We start from the raw sequence: 13,461 nt of genomic DNA, 5'->3' as shown, positions 1-13,461 counted from the left end.
TTTTTCCAATTTTGTGCAAATACAATTCTAGCTGCAGTTATTACATGAATAATTTTCTTTACTATAAATTTCTGGTAAAATCCCCAACAAGAATAATTCAGGTTTGAGATCAATATGTTGTTGTGTCATCTTCTACAACCACATATGGATTTTTGCCCAATATTTTTTTGCTTCTACACATGTCCACTATATATGATAATATGACCCTGGTATCTGATGGCAGGGAAAGCATATTGCCACCATCTGCCTGGAATGGTCCCAGGAGATAGGCCTTCTTACTGTGGCATGTGCCTTATGGGACATCCTTTCCCCTGAGGTTAGCTCCATCCCTGCTATGGTTTTGAAAGTCCCTTAAGACCTAGTTAAAAGGGACGTGGTGCCTCAGCGGCTAAGACACTGAGCTTGTCGATCGAAAGGTCGGTAGTTCAGCGGTTCGAATCCCTAGTGCCGCGTAACAGGGTGAGCTCCCATTACTTGTCCCAGCTTCTGCCAACCTAGCAGTTCTAAAGCACATAAAAAATGCAAGTAGAAAAATAGGGACCACCTTTGGTGGGAAGGTAACAGCGCTCCGTGCGCCTTTGGCATTTAGTCATGCTGGCCACATGACCACAGAGACGTATTTGGACAGCGCTGGCTCTTCGGCTTTGAAACGGAGATGAGCACCGCCCCCTAGAGTCAGGAACGACTAGCACATATGTGCGAGGGGAACCTTTACAGTTACCTTTTAAGACCTGGTTATGTCACCACGCCTGGGGCTTCCAGGAAACAGAGACTGTCTGAAATGGCTCCACGGTGGTTCATATTTTGCTTTCTCGGTGTGCTTTGTATATTTTAACTTTTTTACAATATTTCCTTTGTAATAGTGATTTTTATATTCTTATAATGATTGCTTTATGTATCTCTGGTTTTATTTGATTGTTATACGTGCCCTGAATGGCTTGTAATGAGGTAGGTTGCTATATAAACATTCTAAATAAATAAACAAATTAATTAATTAATTAATTAATTAATTAATTAAAAGAAAAACACCTGTGGAACAACCATGACCTGGATGATGGAGAATCTGCATAGACAGTTTGCAAATTATGCTTTTCACCAGGAGATGGAGTAGCATATCAACACTATTTTACGAAGAGAAATTCTGACAAATCTGGCTGGAAATGTTGATTTTTAAAGTAGTGTTTCATTGTTTAAAATGTATTATAAACATCTGTTTAAGTATTGTCATCCATTTAAAGTGAAGGATCTATTTTGTAGCCTAACATTTACAGTCAAGTGAGAACAGCCTCTATTTTAACACCTTACTCGCTAAAAAAACACAAAAATCCTCAATAGAATAGGATATTGATCTATGAATTATTATTTTTTATCATTTTAGATGGTATTTTTCGGCATATAAGATGCACCTTAGTTTTTGGGGAGAAAAATAAGAAAAAAGCTGATTGGCAGGTGGATCAGCCTCCCGGAATACCCCCAATCAGCTGTTACCAGAGGTGAATTTTAGCAACAGGTTCCTTGGTTGAGAGCTCTGTGCCTTGCTTTTTTTCTGCCTCTGAAAGCTTCTGAAACAGAACTTCAGAAAAAAAGCCTCTGAAGCTCTGTTTGGAGGCTTATTTTCTGATGCTTTTTTCAGCCTCCAAAACCTCAATTTGAGAAGCCGGGCGGGGCTACATTTGGAGTATAAGATGCACCCAGATTTTCACCCTCTTTTTTGGGGGAAAAAGGTGCATCTTATACTCTGAAAAATACGGTAATTAATTTCATGCTCATTCTTTAGAATGAGATGAGAGTTCTTGTCATTCACTGCATTTTAATAATATATATGTCTAAAAAATATACAATACTCATTGTGTGTGTATTTTTGTTTTGCTTTAGGGCCTTTCATTCATGCAGAAGTTGGTGACTTGGTAGTAATTATATTTAAGAACAAAGCCAGTAGGCCCTACTCAATATCAGCTCATGGTGTACAAGAAGATGCTGGAACAAAAGCTCACGTTACCATGCCAGGTACAGTGGTGGATCAGAACAGAAGACACAAGTCTGCCAACTTTCACGCAAATCCTATGAGTTGGATTTGATTCCTGATAACTTCATAGTTTTCTACTGTGTTTCCCCAAAAATAAGACCAGGCTTTATATTAATTTTTGCTCCAAAAGACGCATTAGGGTTTATTTAGGTAAGGTCTTATTTTGGGAAAAATACGGTACTAAATGCATCCATCTGGTTGACAATCTTAACTGGGGCTTATTTTGGGGGTAGGGCTTATATTACGAGCATCCTAAAAAATCATGCTAGGGCTTATTTTCCAGTTGGGTCTTATTTTCGGGAAAACAGGGTAGTTGCTTTAGTCCCAAAATGGAAGGGGTTTCCCATTGCTTTCTTTCTAGAAGTTTTTTTCTAGAAAAAAACTTCTAGAAAGAAAAAAAACATTCCTATGGAATGTGAAAAGTGGGGATTTCCTGTCCATCATTCATCCCAGTGGTGGGTTCCTCCCGGTTCCGCCCGGTTCTGCCGAGCCGGTAGCGGTGACGATACGATGTCACCGAACCGGTTCTGCCTCCCCCAGCCCCCCTCACCCCCCCCACCCCCGTGTTATTCTTACATTTTATTTGGTCCCACCCCTAATCTATTGCTACCTCCTGAGTCCCAGCTGATTGGCTAGAAGGAAAAAAACTGTTTAAACTCATGCCGCGGGGCTTCAAAGGGCTGCCCTACAGCTGATCAGTGTTAAAAGAAAACAAATGGGTAGACCAGTGCCTGCAAAAATACGTGAGTAGACCAGTGCCTGCAAAAATAAATGGGTAGACCAGTGCCTGCAAAAATAAATGAGTAGACCGGTACAGCTCTGCAAGCAGTTAAAAGCCTGGTAGACCAGTACCTCTGCTAAATCCTAAAGAATTGTCACATGACCATCAAGCCACGCCCATAAAATAAGCCACACCCACAGAACCGGTAGTAAAAAAAATAGAACCCACCCCTGGTTCATCCCATGGACTAACTAGCACAGTGATTCCCCCAAAATAGCTTCTGAATGTGCTACAGAGCAGATAGCACAAGTTTTGATTCTTCTCCCCGAAATGGGGCAAGAGGTGATGAAGGGTTGCCGTGCTAACCCTAGGAAAATGCACAGCTGCTTTAAGATATTGAAGATAGGGGCTGTGTTCGTGCTATTGCATGGTCCGAAATTGTGGTCTGCTGATAACAGAATAACAGAGTTGGAAGGAACCTTGGAGGTCTTCTAATCCAACTCCCTGCTCACGAAGGAAACCCTATACCACTGAAGACAAATGGTTGTCCAATCTCTTCTTAGAAACCTCCAGTTTTGGAGCACCCACAACTTCTGGAGGCAAGTCGTTCCACTGATTGATTGTCCTAACTGTCAAGAAAGTTCTCCTTAGTTCCAACTTAGTTCTCTGTTGGTCTAAACTTGGTTGATCCAAAGTTTTGGTCTGTTTAGAGACCAAATCCAAAGGATTGCACAGCCCTAAGGTCTGATCCTGCTTAGTGTTTTGAGATCAACCAAAGTTGTAAGGTGTGGCTACCTAGCTGGATGTTAAGAAAGCTTTTAGTCTTAATTTAGCCATCAGTTGGGACTCAGGAGGCAGCAATAGATTGGGAGTGGGCGGGGTAAGTGAACGGCAACCGGGCTGGGAACCGGTTCGGGGACATGGCCAGCCAATCTTATTACCGGTTCTCCGAACTATTAAATTTTTTTACTACCGGTTCTTGCAAACTGGTGCGAACTGGGAGCAACCCACCACTGGTATAATTGTAATGCAAAATTGATTCAACCGAATTAGCAATTTTTTATCCAATTCCAGTTAAGACAGTAACCCCCATGAGAAGCAGTTGAGCTTCCTCCCAAATACAAAGGATTGCATTATTAAATGAATGTACATGTCATACAAAATCATAATATGATTAAACTTGGCTTGGTGTAGCATGAACCCATCCAACCATAGTCTGTCCAATAAATCACATTGAACCAATTTAGTTGTGTGAATGTGTGAAAGACAGTCATGAGTCACATTTTTCAGCGCCATTGTAACACCTAAATGATAGTTGAAAGTCAAGGACTATTTACAGTATATTTTGGGTATTGATGATTTTAAGTAGAATTTTGGCATTTTGAGGACTTTGTCATACACTTCTGATCTTGGGAATTAAAGGCAAGAAACATTTTTAAAAAGTAGTTGGTATTTTACCATAATTATCAAGTTGGATCAATTTTCATCGAATGTTGGATGTTGATAATCTTTATTTTAATTTTCTGTTCTCTAAACTCCTTTTTCTTAAATACAAATGTTTGCATGCAGGAGAAACAAGCATATATCTCTGGAGAATTCCAGAACGATCAGGTCCTGGCATTTCTGATCCAAACTGTATTTCTTGGGCTTATTATTCAACGGTGCATTTTGTAAAGGTAAATGGTAAATTAAATATCCTATAGGGTTGGGGTTCTTCCTCTAAGTTTGTCTAACCTCTAAAAAGTTGGGTGAAAATGACATTTCTTAGGTTAAATCAGGGGTCTGCAATCTTAAACACTCAAAGAGCCATTTGGACCTGTTTCCCACAGAAAAGAAAACACCGGGAGGCACAAAACGCTTCCTGCGCCTGACTATTTCTTGACCAGCCACAAAACTAGCATATGTAGTTGAATTAAACGTTCTGCTTTCTTCTGAAACTTTTCTTGGATTTATCCATGGTTGGCCTACCGGTGGTTGAAAAGCTCAATAAATCACGTGCCGGCGGGTGTCGCACATTGGCGGTTGTGACGCATATTTTGAGTGACAGGAGCCGCAGCAGAAGGGTGAAAGAGCCACATGTGGCTCCAGAGCTGCAGGTTGCTGATCCCTGGGCTAAATGATTAAGGGAAAGACCATGGATTCAAGAGTGTCCATTTGGTTGGCGGGCGAGTAAGAGAAGGGATGTTAAAAAAAGAAGGCAGCCCCACTCATGATGTATGTCTCAAAAAGGTGGGGTTTTAATAATATGGCTGTAACTGCCATTTTGATTTTTTTTTTCTTAATTCTCCTCTATTTATTCTTGGGTATCCTGAAAGATTTCCATATTTTCTGAATGTGTTAGAACTGAATTATTTTGAGAAGGATATGCATCAGGTATAGAGGTGGTATTCAGCCGGTTCAGACCAGTTCGGGTGAACCGGAAGCAGAAATCATGGGTGGGCCTGCCCACCCACCCCAGCTCTATGCCGTCCTATTTAGGCAGGTTTTTGAGGCCGTGCCAGTGGTGGGTTTCAAAATTTTTTACTACTGGTTCTGTGAGTGTGGCTTGGTGGGCGTGGCTTGGTGGATGTGGCAGGGGAAGGATACTGTAAAATCTCCATTCCCATCCCACTCCAGGGGAAGGATACTGTAAAATCTCCATTCCCTCCTGATCAGCTGGTACTTGGGAGGCAGAGAATAGATGGGAGTGGAGCCAGTCAGAATTTTTACTACCAGTTCTCCGAACTACTCAAAATTTCCGCTACCGGTTCTCCAGAACTGGTCAGAACCTGCTGAAACCCACCTCTAGACCGTGCGCATGCGCAGAAGGTGCATGCATGAGCAAAGCTCGTGTGCAGAAGGCTGTGTGCATGCACGGAAGTGACACGGGCGAGCAAAGTGTTCACATTTGCAAACCGGTAGGGAAAGTAAGTGAATACCACCCCTGATCAGGCATACAAAGAGTCTTTACAGTAGGTATCCTCCAGCTGATTTCGTGGAAGTCAGCAAAGCATAACAATATTGCAGCTTTTACCGTATTAAGATTTCCATGCGTGAGCCCGTTTATTTATTATTTATTTGGCGTGGTCCATTATTCCCGCACTTATTTTAAAAGTCTTGCTTTTTTTTTTTATTTTTTTTTTATTTTTTTTTTTTTTTAATTTGATTTATATGCCGCCCTTCTCCGGAGACTCAGGGCGGCTTACAATGTGCTCAGCAATAGCCTTCATACTTTTGTATATTTTATACAAAGTCAGCTTATTGCCCCCACAAACTGGGTCCTCATTTAACCTACCTTAGAAAGGATGGAAGGCTGAGTCAACCTTGAGCCTTGGAGAGATTCGAACCAGCAGTAAATTGCAGGCAGCTGTGTTAATAACAGGGTGCTTTAAACCACTGTAGTACCAAGGCTCTTTTAATAGTCTCTGTGTGTATAGGTCTCTATGTATTTGTATCAGTGGTGGGTTGTCCCCGGTTCGGACCGGTTCGCAAGAACCGGTAGTAAAACCTGCAGGAGGCCCCACCCACCGCCCCGGATGTTGTCATCGGCAATCTGTGTGCGAAGCAAGTGCACGCGCAGGATCCCGTTGCGAACCGGTAGTAAAGCTAAGTATAGCCCACCCCTGATGTGTATGTATGTATGTACATACATGAGAGAGACATATACACACAGGGAGAAACTACTACACACACACACACACACACACACACATTGGTATCAAATAAAGGAACCCATTCTTTGTCCTGTTTTTTTTCCCTTCTGTTCTTTAATTTCAGGATTTGAACAGTGGTTTGATTGGACCGCTTATAATTTGCAGGAAGGGGATATTAAACGAAAACGGCTCAAGGAGCGATGTTGATCGTGAATTTACTCTTCTATTTATGATTTTTGATGAAAACGAATCTTGGTATTTAAATGACAACATTGTCAAATATCTGCACAAAAACCCTGAAGAATTTAACCCCACCAGTAATTTTACGAAAGGGAACAGAAAGTGTGGTATGTCGCTTCGTATATGGAATAAGAGAATTACTTTTTGAAAAATATAATGCTTCATCAATTATTTAGGCTTTTGCACCATCATGCAATTTCCCCAAAGTTCAAAGCCAACCTCCGCTTTCAAAACAATTATAATAATGTGTTGCAGCTTTCTTGGTTCACTATGCTGCTATAAACTTTAGGAGAATTTTAAAAGAACTCTCTGTCCTTTACAATAAACTTGAGAAAAATTTTCTTGGTCTAACCTAATATATCGATCAGATTCGCAGGTTGCACTAAGTTGTAATGTGGTTTAGTCAGTGGTGGACTGTTACCGGTTGTAACAACTGGTTCACCCGGAACCGAAAATGTGAGCGCGCGCACATGCGCTCGGCATAAAAAAAGGTGGTGATTATATAGGACGTGATAGTGCCAGGGCGGGTGGGCAGAGCCAGCTGCTAGTTGGAACTACCGGTTCTCCCAAACCAGCAGCAGCCCACCACTGGGTTTAGTTCTGTTGGGTTGGATAGGTTGTGTGAATGTAGCTGGTTGCAAAATACAATATAAGGCCGGAGCCATTTTGTTGTGGTTGGGAGCCACACAATATTTAAAAGTAGAAGGACCATCATGCATAGTTGGCAAAACCAGAATTTTCAGCCAGTGGAGGCGAGTATCAGTAGATTTTTCAGATGAATATTTTGGGTTTTTTTTTCTTTACCTTTAAACTATATTTTGTTTTAGGGTTTATACTATAAGAGGGGTGCGGAAATGATGGCCCCTTTACGACTTGTGGACTTCAACATGGCTGGCTGAGGAATTCTGGGAGTTGAAGTTCACAAGTCATAAAAGGACCATTGTTCCTCACTCCTGTACTATATTTTCCCTGTGTTTCTAACGTGATAGAAAATGATGTGAGGTGATGCTCCTGGGCCTGTAAATAAATGAAGGCCTGGCCTCAGGTAACTCATTCCTGTGAGTTATGGCTCAGGGCCAGGGGTGTTATTCAGAAGGTTCTGACAGGTTCTGGAGAACTGGTAGCAGAAATTTTGAGTACGGCAGTTCCGAGAACCGGCAAATACCACTTCTGGCTGCCCCCAGAGTGGGGTGGGAATGGAGATTTTGCAATATCCTTCCCCCAGGAGTGGGGAGGAAATGGGGATTTTGCAGTATCCTTCCCCTGGAGTGGGGTAGGAATGGAGATTTTGCAGTATCCTTCCCCTGCCACGCCCATCAAGCCACGCCCCCAGAACCGGTAGTTAAAAAAATTTGAATTCCACCACTGCTCAAGGTATTCTGTGCACCTAACTAACTCTGATTTATTAACCACGTTTAAGAAACCATGGTGCAACACTTCAGCCAGTATATACGTAGGAAAAGTTTCAGTTGGAAAAAATATTCAAATAAGTAAAATCTCCATGAGTCTGATTTTATTCTCAAAACGCACTGATATGTGAGCTGTCTTAGCAGTAAGTCACAGAAATGAAGACTTGGTGATCAAAAGCACACACATAAATTTCTCATTGGGAAGCAGCAATTCCCATCGGACCGAAGCTCATCTCGGTATCCCTCACAGTTGCCCCTGGTGCTCAAAGAATTTTTGCAATAGCCAGGTCTATTTTTGGGGGGCGGGGGGGGGGGTCATAAAAATGGAAGGATGGAGCGATCAGAGAAGACTGGGAATTTTGCTTAGGCAAAGGATTTTCTGAATCCAAAAGTTAATTCCAATAATTTGAATAATTCCAAAAGTCAAGCTGTCAAGCTCTCTGTGGCAGCCCCTCAAATATTGGAAGACTGCTATCATGTCTCCCCTGGTCCTTCTCTTCACTAGACTAGCCATGCCCAATTCCAGCAACCGTTCTTCATATGTTTTAGCCTCCAGTCCCCTAATCATCCAGGTTGCTCTCCTCTGCATTTTTTCTAGAGGCCCAACATCATCTTTATAGTGGGGTGACCAAAACTGGATGCAGTACTCTGGGTGTGGTCTTACTAGGGCTTTATAGAGTGGTATTAGTACCTCACTTGATCTTGATTGTATCCCTCTGTTAATGCAATTTAGGATTGCATTGGCTTTTTTAGCTGCTGCTGCACACTGCTGGCTCATATTTAGCTGATTGTCCACTAAGACTCCAAGATCCCTCTCAAAGTCACTGCTACAAAAGCCTTGTTTCCCCCAGTTTATATGTGTGCTTTTGCTTGAGCATTGATGCTTGAGCATTGATGATGTTATCTAGTCTGGGTAATCATATTGCACTTGTGTCAGAAGCACGGTTGAAAGGAGTAGCCAGTGACATCAACATTGCTTGGGAGATGCCCAGTTGGGGGCCCCTTTCATGTCCTCAGCAGGAGCTGGAGCGAAGGACGGGAGCTCACCCACCCCGACACATTTGGGTCTCAAACATGGGCTTGCTAACCTCCAGCCCAGCATCCTTACCACATGAGCCACCGTGTTCCTTTAGTTTGGGTAATGAAAGGTTTGCAATAAAACAACCAAGCTCAGAGAGCACCAAGGACCCTTCATTTCAACCCTGAGCTACACATATTCTCTGTTATGGGTTTCAAGTAGAGAGAGGAACACTCAAATCTGTGATTCATTCCTTTCACATCTGTCTCTTACATGTTTGTTTTTCTTAGCAATCAATGGCAAAATCTTTAATAATCTCCCTGGTCTGATCATGAATGAAGGAGAGGACACAAATTGGTATCTTATAGGAATGGGAAATGAACTTGACATCCATACTGTCCATTTTCATGGTGAAACCTTTATTTTCAAGGTTAGTATTGACCAGGCTGGGCAATTTTTTGGGGGGACTGAGGGTCACCTTTGGCTTAAGTGACATATTCAAAATGATACTCCCAAAAATAATTGGTGGATCCAGGACCAAAGAAAAGAAAAGAGGAAAAAATAATTTCATGTATATTTGATTCTTAATCATATAGTTAGTTATATGATCATATAGTTCCATGATGGCGAACCTATGACACGTGTGCCACAGGTGGCATGTGGAGCCATATCTGTAGGCACGCGAGCATTGCCCTAGCTGAGGTCCAGCGTGTATGTACGTGCCAGCCATCTGATTTTCAGGCCTTCCAGGCCCATAGGAAGTCAGGAAACAGGCTGTTTCCGGCCTCCGGAGGGGTGGGGAAAGCCGTTTTCACCCTCCCCAGGCTCCTAGAAAGCCTCTGGAGCCTGGGGAGGGTGAAAAACGGGCCTTTCAGTCCCACCGTGTGCCAAAAGCGGGGAGAATGTGTGTGTGGGGGGTGTCATGTGTGCATGCATGGGGGGGGGAGGGGAGCATTGAATTATGGGTGTGGGCACACATGCACGCGACCCCCCCACTCCCCACACTTTTGACATACCATAGCAAAAAGTTAGCCCTCACTGATATAGTTAGTTATATGATCATATAGTTATTATGAGTACTTTCCAGTCTTAATCACTTTCTGTCACATTAAACAATTTGCAGAATGTTTCTTGGGGCATTCGTAATACTTTCAGACTATATGTACTCCTGAATAAAAAAATAAGTATGATTTGTATTTTAGTAAAACTGTATACAAAATACTAGATTTTTAAAATACAGGTACGACCACAATTGAGCCCCAAAATTTAAGCTGCTAAGTGAAACATTTGTTAAGTGAGTTTTGCTCCATTTTACAACCCTTCTTGTCACAGCTGTTAAATGAATCACTGCCATTGTTAAATTAGTAACGATTGTTAAGTGAATCTTATTTCCCCATTGACTTTGCTTGTCAGAAGGTCTCAAAAGGTGATTATTTGACTCCGGGACACGACAACCGTCATAAATATGAGGCAGTTGCCAAGCCTCTGAATTTTGATCACGTGACCATGAGGATGCTGCAATGGTCATAAGTGCGAAAAATGGTCATAAATCACCGTTGTAACTTTGAACGGTCACTAAATGAACTGTTGTAAGTCGAGGACTACCTGTACTGCAAACAAGAAGCTATTACTACTTATGTATATAGTAATACAGTATATTTTGGGAACTAAAAATTATTATGTTATGGATTTGGTATATTACCACTCTGTAGGGAGAGTTGCATACATATAATAATTTTCTACAATTGCGTTCAAACAACACACTTAACTCAGTTGTTGGATTGCCTTGTGTTTTGACTTTGTGCAATGTGCCAAGTTAAATGAACAACACGCTAAATCACTAAAGAAACAAAATAAAATTAACTCCCCAACATATATCAAACTTAGCACATTGTGCAAATGCAGAGGCTAACTCTAATAAATCTGCTTAGATGTATTAGGCGAACACAGCCATTTAATCAGTCTGTTTGCCTTTCAAGAATGCACTACCTTATTTTTCGGAGTATAAGACGCTGTGGACTATAAGGCGCACCTACTTTTTTTGGGGAGGAAAGCAAGAAAAAAAAAATCTGCCTCTGCCTGCCAGCAATTTGCCTCCTTGCAGCAAACAGCAAGCAGCCCGTTTCAGTTTCATTTTTAGCACAGCCTGATTAGCACAAGAAAAAAAAAAATCTGCCTCTGCCTCCCAGCAATTTGCCTCCTTGCAGCAAACAGCCTGTTTCAGCTTCAGCTTCAGCACAGCCTGATTAGCACAAGTAGCTGATTGTCGGTTGGATCGGCCTCCTGAAGATCACCTGTTTCAGGCTGCAAGGATTGCCATAGCCTATTGCCGCCTCCATGCGCCCCATTTTCCGGGGGGGTGGGGAGCTACATTTGGTGTATAAGACGCACCCAAATTTTCACCTCTTTTTGGGGGGGGAAGTGCGTCTTATACTTCGAAAAATACGGTAGTTATTTTAAAAAAACGAATGGTAAAAAAGGAACAGAATATGTTTGCTGAACTGTAACTCTAGCAGTGAAGGTAGTCCCAATTTACAATCATTCATTTAATGATCATTTGAAGTTATGACAGCACTGGAAGAAAATGATTTATTTGCAGTTACCTCCGTTGCAGTATTCCCACAGTCATAGGATCAAAATTTGAGTGCTCAACAATCGGAATATATTTGTGACAGATGCAGTATCCTGGGGTTAGCTAATTGCCATTTTCAATCTTCCCAGCCAGCTTCCAATGAGCAAAGTCAATGGGAGAAACCAGGTTCGCTTAATGACTACATGATTACCTTAACAACCGTGGCAAAAAGAGTCATAAAATCAGGTGTGTCTGTTGTCCCCAATTCGGGTGTGAGCCTGGTGCCGAAGCCAATGATAGACGCCAGACACGAGGTGCAGGTTTTCTGATTGCTTTTTATTGGAGTACTCCAAGGAAAAGGGCTCCTGGCCAAAATGCCAAGAACCAAGAACAAAGGGTTAAGTAAGCTTTATACATTTTCACAAAAGAAGAAGGCGGGACAAGGCAGGATAATAAGAAATATCATCTAATAAACATTTTTGTAATAATTCTACAATTTGTTCTATTGATCTCTAGCTATCCCTATTCCTAAACCTTGGCTAATGAATGCCCCAGGAGTTATCTAATACACATTTTATTGGCTGCAGGCCATCTGTATTCCTAATTTTTAGCTGAGGCCTGCAAGTTGTCTAACTCTTGTTACTTTTATCAGCTTTCTAACTACCCAGAATTGTTACAAGATTTACACATGCATATTTCCTGTAGATAAGCATTCTTTGTTCTTGCCAGACACACTCCCCAATTACAGGCTTCCTGATTTACTTTCAAGTGTGTGTCATGACCTGGCTTTATTTTAGCATACAGCCCATCATGTCTCAATGACCACCTCACTTATTTATGAAATTATGGAATGTTCAGTCCCAATTGTGAATTGTGGAAGTCCAGAACTACCTTTAGGAAATCTATATAATGCTCCCTGTCTTTCCACAGATCGATCACAATCACAGAGGAGATGTGTACGACCTCATCCCTGCAACTTTTCAGACAACTGAAATGGTAGCGTTTAATCCAGGGACCTGGCTTTTACATTGCCATGTATACAATCACATTCATGGAGGGATGGAAACCACCTACACCATAATAGAAGCAGATAATAAAATAGGTATAAATATAAATAATTTATATTAAATTATATTTAATATATTTAATATAATATAATAATATAATTTATATTATATATATTAAAATTTTTTAAAATTTTTAAATGTTTAATTGGTTTGTGGTTTTTTAAATTTTGGGCCAAATTTATATAGATTTTAATTGTTTTTAATATTTGTGTTTCATGTTTTTAATTCTGGCTGTGCACCGCCCTGAGTCCTCAGGGAGAAGGGCGGTATATAAATTGAAAATAAATAAAAATAAAAAAATAAATAATTTATATTAAAGTAATATATAAAATAATAAAATAACGTATTATTGATTTTGTTAATGATTTTAATTAAAAAAATTATAATAAAAATAGATTAAGGTCTTCTGCACCAAATGTTGGGCTGAATTCATGGGAAATCCTTCTTCCCTTGTTTATCTCTGGAAACCACCAGGGTAGCCACTCCCTCTAGATTTTTCACCAGAATGACCCAAGGCAATATTGCCTTAGGTTCAGAGGTGGTATTCAGCCAGTTCGGGTAAACCGGTAGCAGCAACTGCAGGTGGGCCTGCCCACCCACCCGGATGTAATGTCGTCCTATTTAGCCATGTTTTCGAAGCTGGGCACATGCGCAGAAGGCGTGCGTGCGAGCAAAGTCCATGCGCGGAAAGCCAGGTCCATATGTGGAAGGTGCGTGCACAGCAAGCATGCAGAAAACTGGGTGCATGCGCACGGGGCAAACCAGTGCGCATGCAC

At 41.4% G+C, this 13,461-nt stretch overlaps 1 protein-coding gene across 1 annotated transcript in view; it reads left to right on the top strand.

Moving 5' to 3' along the window:
• HEPHL1 (hephaestin like 1) overlaps positions 1-13,461 on the top strand; it is a 45,766-nt gene that overhangs the window by 31,622 nt on the left and 683 nt on the right. Inside the window, exons 14-19 of the mRNA XM_070943668.1 lie at positions 1,876-2,007; positions 4,317-4,423; positions 6,504-6,726; positions 9,337-9,476; positions 12,549-12,735; positions 12,987-13,003. Of these exons, the coding sequence (XP_070799769.1) occupies positions 1,876-2,007; positions 4,317-4,423; positions 6,504-6,726; positions 9,337-9,476; positions 12,549-12,735; positions 12,987-13,003 (806 nt within the window). The remainder of the gene's footprint in view (positions 1-1,875; positions 2,008-4,316; positions 4,424-6,503; positions 6,727-9,336; positions 9,477-12,548; positions 12,736-12,986; positions 13,004-13,461) is intronic.

Source organism: Pituophis catenifer, unplaced genomic scaffold (genome assembly GCF_029215685.1).
Source record: "Pituophis catenifer annectens isolate HBS135680 unplaced genomic scaffold, rPitCat1.0.hap2 SCAF_4, whole genome shotgun sequence".
NCBI lineage: Eukaryota > Metazoa > Chordata > Lepidosauria > Squamata > Colubridae > Pituophis > Pituophis catenifer.
Note: the sequence above shows the minus strand (reverse complement) of the source record. Positions and strands in the feature narration are given on the sequence as shown.